Here is an 18651-nt window from a genome sequence, read left to right on the forward strand (position 1 = left end):
CAGGCTGCCCAGGGCCCATCCATGGCCTCAGGCACCTCCAGGGATGGGACACACACAATTCTCTGGGGAGCCCATGTCCATGTACTGGAGGTCCCACTGCTCCTGCAATGTACAGCCAGGAATGCAGCCCACGTCCCCCTACCACCTGTCCTCCACCTCCCATCCTACAAACCACAGCTCCATCTCCCACACAGAGCAGAGCCCCGCTGCTTCCCAGCGACAAAAGAAATTACATATCGGCATATTCTCATGATGGAATTTAGCACCTTCCCATAGGAATCAATTACAATTCAATTACCTGGCCAGCCAACATTTCATAGAGCAGGACTCCAAATGCCCACCAGTCCACTGACTTCCCATAGGGCTGATAAGCAATTATCTGAAAACAACACAAATATGGGATTACACTTCCAATTTTAACCCATTAGCACAATGCAAACTGATTTCACACTGTAGGCCAGGTCAAAAGGACAAGTTATTCACCAAGACTCCAAAATGGTGAGAAACTGCAATTATAAACAGGGCATTTCATAGGCAAAGAGTGTGGGCATTAAAAAAAAAAAAAAAAAAATCAGTCCTCAACTGTGCACTAAATATTAGGAAAAAAACCAAACAATATTCACTCAGCCTGGCCTGTGCCCTGCTGAGGTCAGACCTCAGAGATATCCCCACTGAGAGCTTTCCAAGCTCCTCTGTGTTGCACTCCAGCTGCCCTGAAAGGAGTCATTACAGACCCTTAAAGTTCCCTTCCACTGACAGAAGCCTCCAGTGTGATCCCTGCATACTGTAGTGATTTGCATCCCAATTTCTCATTCTGATTTTCTTTTCTGGGGGGAAAAAAAAATAATTAGAGCAAGTAAAAGAAAATAAGAGTGTAAGTGATAATGCCCTGCCAAATACTGAGAGAAGTGGTCATTTGTCCTGTTTTATAAGAACATTAATCACAGCGAACAACAGAGGCGATAGGACACCAATATTAATCTTGGTGGGATGAGGGTATGCAGTGTACATTGGAGTTGGTAATTAAGTCTCTCTGGCTGCAGTAGAATGCAGGATGGTGCGGCACACAGGTGCACCTCACTGTCCTAGCAAGGAGAATCTCTTCTCTCAATTATTTAAATGAATAAATATTAATCTTGTTACTGAAAATTCTGCAGAATGAAAGGATTTCAGAAGGATGCTTTTAGTTTAAGGCATCTGGGAATGACTGCCTGCCTGAATGTCACAGATCCAACAGTACCCTGCACCCACGTGGTGCTGCGCTAAGTGTCCCATGGTAACCCAGCACTCAATCACTTCTAGGCACTTTTGAGCTGTGGACATGGAGATTGTCCTCACCACACAGCCCAACTCTGCCATGTCCCAGGGACCACCCCCTCCCCACCCCATGCCTTCTGCCCCCACCTCAGGCGCAATGTAGTCGGGGGTGCCACAGAAGGTCTTGGTGGTCACCCCATCCCAAATGTTCTCTTTGCACATGCCGAAGTCCGCGATCTTGATGTGCCCCTCACTGTCCAGCATCACGTTGTCCAGCTTCAGGTCTCTGCAATCAGAGCAAAGCAGTGATATGGACAGCCCCACATGTAGCTGTGCAGCACAGCAATGGCTCTGATCCTGCGGCCACGTGCCCAGGATCACGTTTGGAAGCAGAGCGCAGACAAGCCAGAGCTGGCAGCACTAAGTGCTTATTTTACTTTTTCATTTTACTTTTAACCCATGGGAACACCACACTGGGCAAATCACTTTTAAGTGTATGACAGAAAGTGCTCTAGCATGGCAGCAAGACAGATTTCACAGAGCTTTTGCTGCACCTATGAAAAATCAAAGTCTGCTTAAGGCTCAGCAGCAACAAAGCAGGCACCTACTCAGCAAAGCTCCCCGCATCACCTGTTCTTTCTCCCCCATGAAAATACAAATCAACTACCTCTGATCCCCATCCACACATTGTTTGTGTTAGCTCTACCATCCCTGTCAAAGCTGAGCACAGCTGAAGCTGCTCCAGCTATGGAGATCCCTGACTCAACTCCCAGCACTGCCCAGCATAGGACACCCAGGCTGAAGGGCAGTTCTGCAGCAGCCATGTGGCACCATCTGCACATTACCAGGCATACATCACCATGCAGTGAGGTGCTCTGTGCCATGCTGATTCTGTGCAGGGGGCTTCTACTCAGAGGGCTCCAGGGCTGCAGATGCCTGCAGGATGCACCCTGCCTGAGGGCTGCGTTAAGGCTACAAGGGCAGCACCAGTGCTGACACACTTCAGCTTGGTTTGGTTAAGTAAGAGCATGATAGAAGAGTAACAGCCATAAAAGGAACAGCCTAATTTACAACTTCTTGCTGATTTTTAAGAGAACGTTTTTTTTCTAGACAGTGCTTGATGGGCCAAAGCCAGCTGCACACGTGTCGGCATGTGGGGTCGGAGGAGGAGATGGGCACTGGGGACCGGCAAACCCAGAATCTCTGCAACAGCTGATGGCAAAAACCATCCCTTGTGTCAGCTTTGCTCCACTTCTTTCATCTTCAGAGCACTCTCAGCAGCACAACCCAGCAGCGCAGCTGTTCTCTTCCTGCAGAGCACAGCAGGAGGTGCTGCTTGACACTGACACTCATTAGGATGCTCTGTCCTGTGCTGGGGATGCTCTGGGCAGGGGAGCACGGTGGCATTGAGTGCCAGTACTTAACCCAGCCCAAAGACATGGCCCCCACTCAACAGCCACTCGCGGTCCCTGGGGACTGCACATCGTATTGTGAACAGGAAAGAAGTTCAGTGTCTGAGTTGGAAGTGACAGACTTGCATTGCAAGTCTCAGAACAAGCCATTCATAAGCAGTTACTTTAATGTTAATAAGAAGAAACCACTGCCCTGCAGCAAAGCACACAGCTCAGAATCAGTCCCTGCTGCTGCCAGCAGCACTGGTTTTGTATGGAGATAAATGTGTGAGACAGAGGTGAGAGAAGCATTAGAACCATTCTGCTGAGCTCTCTGTCCTATAAAGCTGGAACAAAGCTGAGCACCTGTCAGATCCCAGCTGCACAGTGTGGCTCCTGTTCCCTTTGGGGCACACACTTGGAGCAGGGCTGCAGCCCCTCCTGCACAGAGCAGGGCACACCTGGGGCCAGCCCTGCTCTCGCAGCCCATGGTGTCCCCAGGACTTGCTCACCTACCGGTAAATTATGCCTTTGCTTTGCAGGAAGAAGAGGCCAATGGCTATTTCTGCTGCGTAGAATCTGCAATGAAAGATTTAGAAGGAAGACTGATAATTAAAGGAGATGAATCAAAAAGAAAACCTTTCACGTCCAATTGCACCACAAAAAACACACAGGACATGCATGGCCAAAGGATAACGACAGCTGCTACAGTAAGATACCAGACAGGCATCACATGGGGGACGCAGCATAACCATGTCGGGCCAGGATGCGGTCAGGTCACTGGGGGCTGGCAGGGGGCTGTCATTCCTCATTACACTGATCCTCATTAAGAGAGAGCTGGGATCTATAGCTGTTTGTTACTGAGTGCTGGCAATGCAGCTTGAAAAGTTATCGGTCGTCACAGGAGATAACAGGAGCCACTGCTTCCTTTAGTGAATACCTAAAGGCTGCTGTGCTGGAGCTGCAGGGTACTCTAAGGACTGCACTGGTTAAACCCACCTGGGCTCTGCTCACTGCCTCAGGCACTTACAGGTGCCACATGTCCTACAGAAGAGCTGCAGGCACAGCACCCTCAGCAACAGAAAAGGAATCACCTCACCTGTTCCATTCCTGCTGCCCTTTATTTCCCCTCATGTTGTGCTTAGGATGTGCACCACAGAAGCCTTGGACTATGCTACAGGGATATGACACGAGCACAAAAATACCCACCCTGAAGGCACCACACCTGGGCACTGAACTTACACAGCGTGTGGCTCCTTAAACCTCCCGACCTGTTGGATCTGGTACATCAGGTCCCCACCGTTCACATATTCCATCACAAAGTACAAGCGATCCTAGAGCAAAAAGCAAACAATTAGCAGCAGAACTATTAGAGTAGGGAACCTGCAGAGGTCACAAACATTGGCCGAAGCAAATGACAGCTCCAATTTTTCACAGCAGTACAATCATCCCGGCTGCCCTCCCTATGGAGTGCAGGTGGAGCTCGTGTGCACACAGAGCTGCAGCCATTCCTGCCCGATGCTCCAGACTTGATCATCACACTTCTTTGCAGGCAGATACAGCAGCAGCCACGTAGATACAGGTCTGAGAAATTCCCATTTTTTTATTAAAGTGCCTTCCCTGCAACCTGCTGTCCCAGTGCAAGGCACAGCTCTGAGCAGCTGCACGGCTCCTGTGCTCCCTGCTAACAGCACTCCTGCTGGATGGAAGCCCAGTCCTTCAACACTGTGAGAAATGTGACAAGTGTGGGCCATAAGCAAAGCCCCGAAGAGATAAGCACAGTAAGAAACAAGACCTGAGTATTTCCACAAATCTCAGAAGTGCAGATTAAAAAACTGAGGGTGGCTGCATCCCATCTCACAGCATCTTGCGGAGAGTGCCAGCACAGCAATAGCAGTGCGGAGCTCAGGAGCTGTGGTGGTCACACCGGGATGCTACTTCCCTTGGATCTTTCACAGTTAAATGGGAATGGCCGTGAAGAAGATGACAAGATTGCCCAATGCAGTGGCCTGGACATGGCAGCTTCCCCTGATAGGCTCAGAATGTTTTGGAGTAGAGGGAAAAGCGACAGCTTTGGGCAAAGGCACAGCTTCATATTTGCAGTATTACATCATAATACATAATAATTCCCATTCTTCACTTCATTTCCTTCCTAAACAACCCTTGCCCTGCATTTAGGACACTGAGGACACGGAGCTAGAAGATATGCAAACGTGATCATTATCATAACAACTGTTGTATAGTAACTCCTTCAATTGCCCACTGCTTTGGCCACAGGCAGAGCAGCAGTGACAGTTCTGTACAGCACTGAAGGAGCTGTGTACAACACGTGGCACTGATGGGATAGAAAAGCAATTTCAGCTTTGTCAGATGATGGGGAATTTCTGCACATTGCACTCTGTGTATGCCAACCCCAACACAGCAGCACCTGGGGCTGAGGGTGGGAGCAGCCACACTGCTACACGGTGACCCCGAGAGCAAGGCAGAGCGGGCTGCGATGTCTGCAGCTGCTTCCTAAACATATCATCAGCTTCAAGAAGGGAGGATATTAAAAGGATGATCTCTTGAAACAGCCAGCTGAGCTCTAAAAGCAGCGTTAGAGCTTTCCTCATTTGGGCGGTGAAGGGAATGCTGCTGCTTCAGGAAAAAAGCACCCTGAACCGAGCAGGCAGATGGTGGCCAGCCCACGTCTAGGACAGGGTCATGTGGACTGGTGCTGGCTGTGGCTGTGGGAGGGGCATAGCTCTGTGGGACTGGAGCATCACCTAGCAGCAGCATAGAGCACCCCAAGACCTGCAGGGAGCTGGCACATATCCTTTCCTGGGGCTCCTTCCAATGTCTTCCTTCCTCTAATTAGCCCTTCCTTTAATTAATCCTTCATTTAGTCCTCCTGTCCCGCTCTTAACTGTACAGCCCAGGCTGGGAGGGATGCTCTGGGCAGCGGTCCCAGAAACCCAAGTGCTCTGTGCAGCATTTGGTAATACACCCCACTGTACATTTTGGTTACATTACAGGCATAATTGCCACGAAGTTTCTATGGGTCTGCCAGGAGCAACCCGGCACTGACTTCAGTTCAGATGCCACGGAGATGCTGTGTGAAACAGCTTCCCCTTCCTTGCCATATTTCCATGACTGCTTCAAAGCCAGCCTGCACCCTTTAAAAACACTGAATGTGTTTGGTAAATGAAATTTCTGAGATTAAATGTAATCCTTGTGAACAGTACTGTCACCACTCCAACAGGCCACACTGGTTACCAGGAAGGCATCAGTGCTGCTACCTGCTGATGCTGGGTCTCCAAAAGGGGTTTCTGCCCACAGCAAGGGTGATGCCAAGGGACCCCGATGTGCACAGCACAATGCAGGGCATTTCAGCACTCACCATGGTCTGGAAGCAGGAGTGGAGCTGGGTCAGGAATGGGGGCTTTCCAGAGAGTGCCAGCACACGCTTCTCAACCATGGTGCACTCCACGTCGTCGTCCTGGATGACCACGTCCTTCTTCAGGATCTTCACAGCGTAGAGTTCATCCGTGCCCTTCCTCTCAGCCAGCATCACCTGAGTGGGGCAGATGACAGCAGATGCAGATAAATGTGTACCTGTCTTATTCCCAGCTTGTCACTGCCAGCACTCAGAAACCCACAGCCTGGTTGTCATTGTACAGCTCCTAGCACAGTCATGAAAAGAGATTCAGGTGCCAAAGAATGCAGACAGCTCTCAGTAGTACTTCCAAAAGCACTGGGAAAGCTTCATCCAGCAGTCTTAACCCTAACAAATAACACACTGACGTGCTCACTGCCCAGCCCTGGGGTGAATCTCCCGAGCCCTCCACATGAGGATTGGCACCCACAGGTGGGGAGAGCACCCTCAGTGCCAGCGGAATGCACCCAGAGCATGAGCACAGAGCCCAGCAGATCACGGAATGGTAGAAATGTGCAGCAGAAAGAATTACTGTAAGCCAATGGCATCCAAACCCAGCGAGCTTCCCCTGCCTAGCGCGTACCCTGCACAGTGCTCACAACCTCCCTGTGAGCCAGCCCACCGCCCAGCCAAGAATCTGTTCAACCTCACATTTTACACTGCTTTCACCTATCTGTGGTTTTATTTACCGCAAGGAATGGGATGTGCTGTGGGTCCTGGCATGGCACAGGGGCACGGCACTGAGAGTCCCACTGCTGCCCACTTCCCAGAGCTGAGCTGCAGCTCCACAGAGCAGTGCTCTCCAAATGCATGCGGCTGCTTCTTGGCTTGGTGCACGCACTTGGCTCCGGCTCAGTGCCAGGTGGGTGTCCTCACCACACTGCTTGTCATGAGCTGAGGAAGGCATCAGGGCTGCTCAGCGCCAAGTGCTTTGGAAAAGCCACTGACATTTACATTTCCATCGGCGGGGGGGCATAGGATTGCAACGAACACACGCGGCTGCCATCCGTTGGCAGCACTCAAAGCAGGCTGACAGCAGTGCTTCAAGATCGGATTTATGTTCTCACTGATGCTTAAAGGAGGTGGAGATTCTGCAGAATGGAGTGATGCTGTGCTGCACCCAGCAAGGCACAGGGGCCAGGACCACAGCAGCACTCCATTTCTCCTGCCCTCAGCCCTATGGTGCTTCACAGCAGCTGAGTCCTTTGCACTGAGCACACCTCCAGGCCCATGCCCTGCATTAAGCTGGGGACATAGGGGTGCCCCCTCTGCAGGTCCAGGCAAACAGAACCCTTCAGTTCTTTTCCTCCTGTTAGCTTCACAGGCTATATGCAGTTGAGACCTGCACGACGCTGTGCACGTTGTTACAAAGTGGGGCTGATTTTTACCTGACAGAGGCAGTTCAAAGCTGGCAAAGAAGGAAAGCAGCCCCTCCAAGAGAACTTTAAGAGAAAATGAAGTGTTATGCGTCCGTAAGAGGATCCCACACAGTGCTGTCAGCACATGGATGTACCTCGAAATCCATAACCCTTTCCAAGAAAAATAAAACTAGGACTCTGAACCCAGCGTCTGTTGCCAGCAGGGATGGACCTGTGGGGGGCCCATAGGAGGAGTACAGGAACTGCAGAGCGCAGCAGGGCTGGGAGGCATCCTGCTGCTTTCCCAGACATTTTGCTTGGAGACTGTCAGGGAAGAGAGCATGTTGTTGTTGGTAATGGGCTGTGTTTGGGGACAAGTACACCAGGAAATTTCCCTGGAGGCAGAAAAGATCAGATGTACGGCCAAAAGCAGCTGCTGGAGAACAGGCTTGAAGCAGGAAATGGCACTGTGTGGCACTGGGTGACAGCTCGACATCCCCACATGCTCCCAACCCAGGGCAGAGGCTGCCAGCACACTGTTGATGCAAAGAACTGCTGGCGGCCTTACAGGGCTGTGAATGTTTCATGTGTCATGTTCCAATGAGAGTGGTGTTCCAGCTGACCCAGCCCTGACAAGGGAAGGGCAAAAGGGCTTCTGTGCAGCTGGCAGCACTCAGCTGTGCTGCATGCTGCCCAGAGGCACCCGGCAGCCCGAGTGTGAGCACATACAAGCGTGTGTGCAGAAGGGATGAGGAGCACCACATTACTGCATTACTTCCGCACATCTGGGCACAGTGAGCAGCTCCAGAGGGATAAGTCAAGACTGGTATTGCCCAGGATGCTGTCACCCCTACAAGTTTGCATATGCATGCAGAAGAGACTGCCCAGAGAGAGAATAACTTCCGCACCTGAACACCACGCACCAAGCCTGCCTGAGCAGCAGCAGGCTGGGGCTGTTTCCAAGCAGCAGAGGGGCAGCAGGACCTGCAGGGGCTACCAGCCTGCACCAAACTGCCCAAGGCAGCCCGCATGGAGATGCACAAGGCAGCCTGCACTGAGCTGTACTGGGCTGGCTTCAGTGTGCTGGCATCACAGTTCCTATGGTGACTGAAGCACAGATACAGCTGAAGTCTCAAAAGAAGAACAGCCGCTGATGAGCAGGCTTAAGCAACACTGCTAGTGACAGCACAGATTTGTACCCATTGCATTGCAAATCAAGAAGATTAGGACAAGTGCATTCACCCAGTGTGGTTTGTTAATGCCTCGAGCAGCACTGTGCAGGACATGCAGGTTTGCAGAGCAGCAGGAATGCAAACAAAGCTCACTGCTGCAGATGCCTAAGAGCTGGAGCACCATTGTGAGACAGAGCCAAGTCCCGGCCCCTGCTGTGCCTACACGTGCCAGCTGCTGGCCCTCAGCCACGTCCCACACTGGGGACAGCATCTCACAGATGGAAGATGTTCATGGGACAGGAAAACTGTCTCCCATCACACTCTAAACCATAACTGTAGAGGCAAAATTATCAGAAAAAAAAACACCCTAAAATCCCCAGAAACAACTGACAGCTTGATAGCACGACAGATTGATTAGCTGCAAAAATATGAGCAAGCCTCAGAATTCAACTCCTCTCTATTTATATTACAGCAAAGCAAACCCAGGGCGGGCTGTGCCAAGCGCCGTGTTCCTCAGCCGGGAACAGCTCCCATTCCCATGCCAAGCTGGGGGCAGTGCTGGCACCACTTGCAGCCCTGAGGACAGGGACACCCATGGGAGCCACGTGCCCAGGGGTCGGTCCCACCTTCCAGAGCGCAACAAGACCTGAGCTGAGCCTTCATCCCACAGCACTCCTGCACAAACAGCTAATATTGTACTTGACTTATTCCTGTAATACATAGCATTTTTTGGGAATGCTCCAGCGTAATAATTGGAGATGTTCTGATGCTGAGTGCAGAGGAAGGGAGGCCAATGTGTGGCTATTGCTCACCCTGCATGGTCATGGCAGAGCAGTGATGGAAGTAGGACGTAGCAGCCACAGAATCATTGAATCATAGCATCACAAATCGGTTTCAGTTGGAAGGGATCTCTAAAGGCCATCTGGTCCCACTCCCTGCACTGAGCAGGGACACCCACAGCTCCATCAGTGCTCAGAGCCCTGTCCAATCTGACCATGGGTGCGTGCAGGGATGGGGCACTGCCACCTCTCTGGGCACCTTGTGCCATTCCTCATTGCCCTTAGCATCAACAACTTCTTTTTTCTGTCCAATCTGAACGTCCCCTCTTTTAGTCTGAAACAATTCCCCCTTTCAGCAGGACTGCGCTCAGGGTTGGCAGTGGTGCCCAGGGGCAGTGAGCTGCTGCTGCTGCCCTTCTGCTGGCCCTGGGGAAGCATCAGGGCTGTGGGACCAACGGTGCTTGGGTGGCCCTAAATGCAATGCACGGCTCCAGCAGAGTGCAGGCACACGTGAGGCTGAGGCTGCATCTCCCAACATTCGGTTTTAATAAGCGCTAATTAGCATATTTATAACATTCTGTTCCAGGGAACAGTTTCTGTCACACATTCCCTTATATAAGCCATGATGCCGACTGAAGGGTTTGTTAATGTTTCTCAAATTAAAAGAAGGAAGAAGAGGGAATAAAAACAACGACAGCTTCCAGATGCCAAGCAGTAGACTTTAAAAGATTATTTGCTGGGAGGGCGGGAGAGAAAAGCAAAGGCTGTTGCTCAGAGCCAGGATTTTGGCTCTGTGAAGACAGGGCACTCTGCACCTACATACCAGCCCTGGGCAGAGAGCTGCTGCTGCACTCTGTGCTGTGCTTGCAAGCAGCTGAGCTGCACTGGTAAGTTGGGAGAAGCACAGGTGCACTCACAGCGCTTGCTGCTCACCCACCTGCAGAGAGCACGCAAAGCACAGAGCAGAGCAGCAGCACCCATGCCCCAGCAGCGCCACTGCTCATCTCCAGGGGTGCTGCACACACCAGGAGGGGAGAATGGGGAGGGATGCGGTGCCACGGTGCTTTGCTCCGTGCGAGTGAGTTAGCACTGCTCCCCCTGTGCTTCCGTCTGCCTCCACTCAGGAGGTTTACACGCCGTGTTCCCTGCAATTAAAGCACTTTGCTAATCAGAGCACGTCAGCCCAGCTGTCACCGCAGTGCCGCGGCCCCGGAGCACGTGGCAGCACAGAGCTGCCCAGCCCACATGGAACTCACAGCAGCAACCCAAGGGCTGGGATTTCTCATGGAAATCATGGCAACGTTGGCGAGATCCCAAGAAAAATGAAGGTTCCAAGTCACATAATTACTGGAAGAATGAAATTCTGTTACCACTCAGAGCCAGTCTGGAAAATTAATTACAATGTTCGTGTATATTTGTAATTATTAAAGGGGAAAAAAGGCCAAATAAAAGAATTTCAAAGGCAGAGGACAAACTGCTTCCCAAGCACAGTGTCTCATTTGTGGTGGCCAAATTTGGCAGTTTCAGAGCTGACCTTGACTCAGCACAGCCCACAGAGCTCCCGTCCTGCCTGCAGCCACACACCACAGCACTGCAAACATTTAAGTGCAAAGTGTGCAAATGCACACATCCTACCGCACCTTCCCAAAGCTTCCTTTCCCCAGGACCATCAAGAAATTGAAATCCGAGAGCTTCATCCGATCTCTGCTCCCGTTGTTATCGAACTTAGAAATGGCGTTTGTCGTCTTCTCATCCACAGCCTTGGAGCCTGTGCCAATCTTGGCCCTCTGTAAAGACAGAGACAACAATTACTGGAAAGGGCATGGAGGGGTTGTCATGAAAACACTGAACTGCCCTCAGAACCCCAAAGATGTCCTCACATCTTCATGCTGCCCTCAGATCCCCATGGATGCTCTCAGACCCAAACCACACACCATTGATGAGGAGCACTCCATGTTCTGAGCCCCCACTGCTGCCCCAAATTCGGCCCCATAGTGTGGTCAGGGCCACCCAAAGCGTAAACTGGGGCTTCACTGAGCTTTGTCCTCACAGAGCAGACCACTGTTTGCACCTTGTGAGCGAAGAACAGATGAATACAAATATTTTAATGTAAAATGCAGGAATTTTTATTGAGCTCCAACATGGTTACTATCCGATATCAGAGACAACTGCCCTCCTGTGCCAGCTCAGGCTGAACACAGGAAGCAACAAATTCATTTTGAAAGGACAGAATAGAAAGCACTTCTGCATCCCCCAGCAATCACCCGAGCCAGTTCAATCACAATTGCTTATTAAGAAGCCCTCACAAACCCCCATATTTTTTAACCACAGAATCTCATCAGTTGCTTGGCACCTCCTCATTGGTCTGGGGGCTATCTCATTTGCTCAACTACCATTTGTAAAAGCTATCTCACAATTTCTTCGGTTTTAATTTTTAGAAATATGCCACAGTGTAGGGTTTGCATTGAGTTCAGTCTAGCATGAAATTCCATTAACCCGATTCCAGCAGTTCAATTTGGCTGCTGCTCGCATCTCCTCCAGATAGCAGCCTCACCAGCCAGCTCCTAACCTCCGCTGCTGCTAATTGGTTATTGCAAGGTTCTCCTCGCTGTAAAATCCCCCATTCAAGGGCACCTGCAGCACCTACAAACATCTGAAAAAGCCCTGAGCTGAAAACTAAAGGAATGGCTTCAAGGATTTGCAAATATCATAATTGCTAACACTGCTCCAAACAAGTGCCCCAGGGAAGAGGCTGAAAGCATTCAACAGACTGAGACCTGCGAGCATTGCAAGTGGAGCAGTACACACAGCTTTCAGATAGGGAAAAAAAAGAGTTTTGGACACAGAAAAGGAAATGCAGGCATTGCTCTGGGAGTGCAAAGCATTCCCCACTTACTACCTTCAGACTTCTGCAGTGTGCCAGTAGCACCCCTGTCCCAGCAGCAGGGACCTCTCACATCTCCCCCAGCTCACAGCGATTCGTGATTCCGGTCAGAAGAGCACAGAGCCTGGGATGCTCCCTCTTCACCCCACTGCTGAAGGAGGAGGCCCCACATGTGCCCCAGCTGTGGGCTGCTTGTGGGATGCGGCTGGAGCTGAGTGCAGGCACAGAGCCGAGCAGGAGCAGCCTGGCCACCATGGCAGCCAACACAGCCATGTAACTTTGCCTTCAGCGATCCTTACCCTATTATATTCCAAAGCGATCTCTAAAAGAAACGTGTATTTAACAGCAGGCAAACAGTCATGTTACGGGAAACCTTTCCTAAACACTGCATCACGGTTAAAAAACAATCTTGTCACATCAAATTTGACACTAAATTAACCTTTGCGAAGACAAGGCTTTAATGAGATTCAAGGGCAATCATTACGTTCCCATGAAATCACACCTAGGAGCACACTGCCCTGTGTGCAGCCCCAGCCTTGCAGCAGTGGGGCAGAAAGGCAGCAGGAGGGGCAGGGAGGGGTGTCCATCTCATCACCCTGCAGTGCTTAAGCCACCCCAGACTGCCCCTCCAGCAGTCACACTGGCCTGACAGGAGATGGTGATCCACCTGAAAACCAGGCTAAGGATGGAGCTGGGCCAAGAGGGAAAAGGTCTTCCAGGCAAGAGCCCACTCAGAAAGAAGAGCATATCCCTGCCCTGAAGTGAGGTGCCTCGCTTTTCCATACGATCATCTTTAACGCCTGTCTCTAAATGAGTAAAGAAACCCTCAAAACCAGTTTTTAATGCACTTCTAACGTGGACACAATTTGGAGACCTCTAAGGCTTACAGCTGAAGCATGTCAAGCACTGCGCACAAAAAAAAAAAAAAAGAAATTAAAAAAAAAAGAAAAAAAGCGCTTGACCTTCGTTATCCAGCTCCATTTGTCATAGCTAATTTACTACATCGGAATTTATGCAATAGCAGCTGACGTTCGCATCTATCAAGCTGTCCCAGCAAGCAGCTGATAAGGGCCAAGCAGAACTGGCAGTGAGTGCTGCAGGCATCCTGCTGGGCTTTGGGCAGCACAACGCAGGCAGAGCGGGAGCGGCGCTGCCAGCACCGGGCACTGCTGCCTTTCTGGGGCTTTGCAATGCGAAACCACCAGGGGAAGATGCAGAAGGGGATGCAGATGAAGTATGGCCACATGAGGTCACCTCTGGATGCTGCATTCCCTGACCTGCAGCCAACCCAGCATCTACAGCTCCCAACACACCATCCTAACACTGCCGGAACACCACGGAGTGCAAGGATGCTTCATAGAGCTGACAACCACAGCATATGGCTGTATGTCAACTGTTACATTAGAACTGCCTTATTTTCTTCGATATTCAGGCAAGTTATATATAAATGAGACATATGTGAAATTGAAGAAAGGAGGAGCATTGAGAAAAAGGAACCAAATCCCCAGTCCCATGCTGCAGGTACGGAGCTCATGCTGACATCGGAATGACGAGCATTTCATTTGGTGAGCAGCTCATTCCAGGTTGGTCTCCTGTGTGCATTCCCAGGGTACTGGGAAGGTATGAGTCCTACTGAAAAATGGCCAAGATCCACTATCTGAAATAATGCAAGTGAAAGGATGATGGTTGCTGTGCTGCTTTCCTTGCAACTGCAAGAAATGTTTTCTTAAAAGCTAAGAGACTGCAGGTAGAGACACGGGAACAAGCACAGACTTAGCAGTGCACAAAGCAAACGTTACACAGAGCGCTGCACTGTGCAATAATCTCTGCAGTATTTTCAGATTGACATAAGCACCAAAGCACTATTCTCCTCTCATCTCCTCCTCCACCACCGACTGTTCCCTCTCCCCGCTCATCCCCTGATTGCTGCCACCACCCGCTGAGCTGCAGACGTGCACAGGGAGGTCACTGCATCTCCAAATCGGAATGAAACGCTTCAGGAGAAGGACAGCTCACACAATGCGTGGCAATTAAAACCATCTTGTCAATCCCAGGAGAAGACTATGGGAATGAACCATTCTTCCCAGCCCTGCTCTATCCAAATCCTTGTGCTTTAATTTGTGCTCTGCAGCCCAGCAGTGCAAGGAGCACTCTGTGAAGAGCTTGTTGCACCAACCAGGTTCCACCTCTATTTCATGCACACACGCAGAAACGCACTGGATTTCACCATGCCTGCAGACCTGAATTGAGAGGTGACACTGTGTGTCAGGCCTTTGCAGAGATCCAAACCAGCCACAGGCATGGCAGGGGGGTGGAAGGAAATAAAATTTGGGCTCTTGAATGCCGGGTGTGCACGGCCAGCCCACAGCTGGCCAGCCCACATTGCTGACTCCCTGACCACTGTTACCCAAACCTTGCTGATCCCAGCACAGCCACACACTATGAGCTGCAGCCCCACTGCTCAGAATCTGCCCCAGTGCAAACAGGAGGGGTTCTCTGGGTCCTGCCCTGCCCCATGGACCCTGCTGAGTTCCCAACTCAATTCACCTCAAATTTCTGCCTCAGTTCCTCGTTTCCTTCTTCGCCCTCAGGAGGCACCGGGACGTTGAAGTACTCCCCCTCCTCCTGGCTCAGCAGCTTGAACCTGGAAGAAGACAGCCAGGAGGTAAGGGCAGGGGGTGGGAGGGTGCCGACCCTCCTTGTCCAGGAAACCCTTCCCCAAGAGAAGGTGGGAAGGATCCCAAACCTTGCACTCCCTGACCCCCTATCTACAGAGCTTCCAGACACATACCCGAGCAGGACTGGTTTTGGGGTTTTGGGGTCCACAGTGGGGCTGGAGACTGGCCAGCATCCCCCTGCCCAGCAGGAGAGAGCTCTGATGCCACCTCCAATATGCCAGCCTACTCCAAACCTCCTTGAGGCAGATGAGGCAGGCTGGGGGATCCTGTCCTCCTGGCTATGGCAGAGTCCTACTGTGTGGGGACAGGCTGAATTCCATAGGGAACAGGGCCCACCCCATGAGACAGGGAGCATCCAGGGGCACAGGCTGGCACTGGCAGCCCTCAGCATGCAGCCAGAGCTCTCACAGGAAAAGGAAGACTTTAACCAGCAATTATCAGAAATCATGGAGGTTCTGCTCAGATCTGAGGCATTTCACACAGCCTCAGGCGAAGCTTTGGCTCTGTCAGCCCTCTTTTCCAGCAGCCGAACGGAGCAGCAATCGGCCGGGTGTTATCTACAGAGGCTGCGGCTGCAGCGCATGAACAAAGCGCCATTTGCATAATACAGGGACAGACTCTTTCTTTGAGCTCGTTTTCTCCATTAACTGCAGTTGTTTAGATATGAAATATACATCAGAGCTCCTTTCAGAGCTTATTCTTGCCAAATACTGTGACAAGGAAAATCACTTAGATCTCTGCTTACATGGTTTCTAAAAGCCTGGGAAAGCCATCGCTGTGCTGCATGGGGAGCAGGTGGTGTACTGGCTCCAGCTGAAGGACATACAACCCACAGGTGATGGTGCATTAAGGAGGGAGGGGCATTTATTTTTCCCCAGCAGAATTTCTGTCTCCATCCAGGTCTTTAGGGCAGAACGCAGCCTGGGGCTGCTGCGCCTGCTGAGCCAGGAGGATGTCCCAGCCTCACGCCAAGTAAATTAATGCCATGCCATTTGGGTCTGCAAAATCTACATGCAATGTCTGTTTTCAATTACTGCACTTCACATGCTAAGCGTGGAGTGTAGCATAGCTCTCAGGCATCAGTGACTGGGGGAAAAAAAAAAAAAGAAAGTGAATGAGAGGGCATGTATCCTACTGGAGGAGAAAGAATGGAAAGGAGCAGACCCATTCTGTGCGATTGTGCAAACCCAGTGTTCCTCTCCGGTAAAGTAACAAGGACAGCAATGCCAGCACCATGCAGTGTTTGTGGTTTATAGAGAGCCCATCCTCACGGTCCCACTGCCCGCAGGGAGCTGCAAGAACCCCACAGAATGGCTGGGGATACTGCTGTCCCTGCAGGAGCCACTCTCCCGTTGGGAAGTCACTGTGCCTGAGCTCTGCTGTTCTGAAACACCCCCAGTCTCACCATCCATCAACTCCAGACTTCTGCAGCTCGGAGATGCCGAAGGACAAGGAGCCCATGAAGTCGTTCCTGCTGGTCAGGTCCCAGTCCCAGATCTCCACTGACAACCGCCTGTCCTTGTCTGCTTCCTTCAGCTGGCTGCAGCAGAGTGAAGAGAAGAGGTGAGACGTGTCACTGGGGACAGCATGGCTGCAACCTTCCACCTCTGGAAAGCAGTTGGGAACAGCATGGAGCGCCTCCCAGCCATGGGTATGGGGTGAAAGGAATCATTTCTCAGCCAAATCAGCTTAATATCTCCAAATGATTAAATCGGAGCAAATGCAATCACAGTAATTCTTAGGGGACAGAAAAATTAGTTTACAAATTCAAGCATATTGTACTCACAATCTGAACGTCTCGTTCCACTCAGGGTTCAGGGAGCACTTTATGGTTTTGGTCTTCTGTTTGCTTTCGTTTTTGGGGTCGGGGATTAGTTTAAGCTTCACGTAGGGGTCTGACAAGCCATTGGGATCCATGGGAACTAGGTTTTTAGCATCTCTTACTGGGGAGGAAAAAAATGATTATTTTCAATATTCAAATGGTAAAAACTCCCAAAAGCTAAGAGAGTGTCATTGTCCCACATGGGATCCTGCCAAGCCACTGTGTGATGAGCCTCCTTGGTCTGGGCACCAGCAGCACGAGCAGGACCAGTTCATGGCCACACATCCCAGCATGGGGACATGGCCACATCAAGGCTCTGGGATCAGCCCACCTGCAGCTATCCAGGCAGCTGTGGCACCAGGGCACTCTCGAGGAATGTATCAGGCCATCGCTCAGCTCTTCACAGCACAGAAAAATACCTCCTGACCCTCAGAGTCAATCAGTTGACGCCCTGAAGCATGAGATTTGATTACCCCGTGTTATGATCTCAGCATGCAGACCTAGACATTCCGTTAATGGGAATAATAATATCTTTCCATTAAAAAAAAATCAAAATGCTTCTGCTTGACGTTAAATCACTTTCTGATTTTTCAAGCAGAAATCAACAATTCAGTGAAAGAGAACTAGAGAGTTCAAGAAGCCCGAGCTGGGTTCCTAGGCTCAGCACAGCCGGTGATGGCTGCAGGTTCTCTGCTCCTCTGCTTCCCAGAATCAAATATCCGTGCCTCTTCATACTACAGCTTGAATCTGCATTGGAAAGCGCTTCCATTACGAAAGCAAAAATGTGCACAGCCTTGATGATGTTTTAATTTGCTACAATTTCCCACTTTATCCAGCAGTCTTTTCCTGCTAAGAAGATAGTTATAAAAGCCCAGAAGAGAACACAGGCTGGGTTCTGCCCAACCCCTTCAGAACTCGCTAGGAACTGCAGCTACTTTCATTGAACCAGGTGAAATATCCCACCAGTTTTATGGTTTTGTTGCTCTCTTTTATTTTTTGTTTTAATAAAGTTTTGTTGCTTATATGCATTAACTATATTACATACATGGGCTGCTCCAAAAGTAATGCCTCCTACTCTATTATGTTGGCCCATGACAGCAGAGGCAGCTGCCAGTGGGATGGCAGCAGAAGTTGAACCTTCCCACCAACGTCCCATTACATGTTGTTGCTGTGTGACAGACAGCAGCAGAGGGGCACTCTGACACAATGACATCCAACATGGAGGTGTGGATGAAGCAATGTGGTGGAACTGAATTCCTCCATGCAGAAAAAATAGTGCCCACTGATATACATGGACACTTGATGACCATTGATGGAGACCAAACAGTGGCTGTGGCACAGAGAGGTGCTGGTGGTACGTTTCAGCAGTGGTGACACGGGGCACTTCTGCTGGCACACAGCTCTTGTTGATCACTGGCAAAAATGCACAGCTAATGGTGTTGACTACATTGCAAAATAGTGCTTTTGGGCTGAGAAACTACTCTATCCAATAGTGACATTGTGCTCTTCATACCTGTTCTGGTTTTCATGAAAATAAATAGGAAGCATTGCTTTCAGAGTGACCTATGTTTCTTACATGTGGTCCAAGACAATTGCTCTTCACTCAGTGTGGCCCAGGAAAGCCGAAAGGTTGGGCACCCCTGTAGTAGACAAAGCCAGGCACTTTTAAACTCCAGAAGCATCAATAGATTCCTGCACTTCAGCAACATCCCTGCACAGCAGACAATGGCACTCACAGTGCTCTGAACCCTCCTGGGTGCGCCCATTACTCATTGACATCCAAAGTAAGCAGCTGTAAGGGAGCTGCTCTGCAAACACAAACAAGCAATTAAAACTGAGATTCTAATGAGGAGAGTCAGCTCTGCAGCCTGAAATAGGGATTTTTCTCATGTCAC

At 50.6% G+C, this 18651-nt stretch overlaps 1 protein-coding gene across 2 annotated transcripts in view; it reads right to left on the reverse strand.

Moving 5' to 3' along the window:
• PRKCB (protein kinase C beta) overlaps positions 1-18651 on the reverse strand; it is a gene marked incomplete at both ends in the record, with an annotated part of 74370 nt that overhangs the window by 13579 nt on the left and 42140 nt on the right. For both annotated transcript variants that reach the window (XM_079542872.1, XM_079542871.1), the window contains 9 exons: positions 299-379; positions 1405-1543; positions 3165-3227; positions 3891-3982; positions 6028-6201; positions 11013-11159; positions 14804-14900; positions 16340-16474; positions 16721-16877. In XM_079542872.1, coding sequence (XP_079398998.1) covers positions 299-379; positions 1405-1543; positions 3165-3227; positions 3891-3982; positions 6028-6201; positions 11013-11159; positions 14804-14900; positions 16340-16474; positions 16721-16877 — 1085 coding nt within the window. The remainder of the gene's footprint in view (positions 1-298; positions 380-1404; positions 1544-3164; positions 3228-3890; positions 3983-6027; positions 6202-11012; positions 11160-14803; positions 14901-16339; positions 16475-16720; positions 16878-18651) is intronic.

The sequence above is a fragment of the Tetrao urogallus genome (assembly GCF_951394365.1).
Source record: "Tetrao urogallus genome assembly, chromosome: 15".
NCBI classification, from domain to species: Eukaryota; Metazoa; Chordata; class Aves; order Galliformes; family Phasianidae; genus Tetrao; species Tetrao urogallus.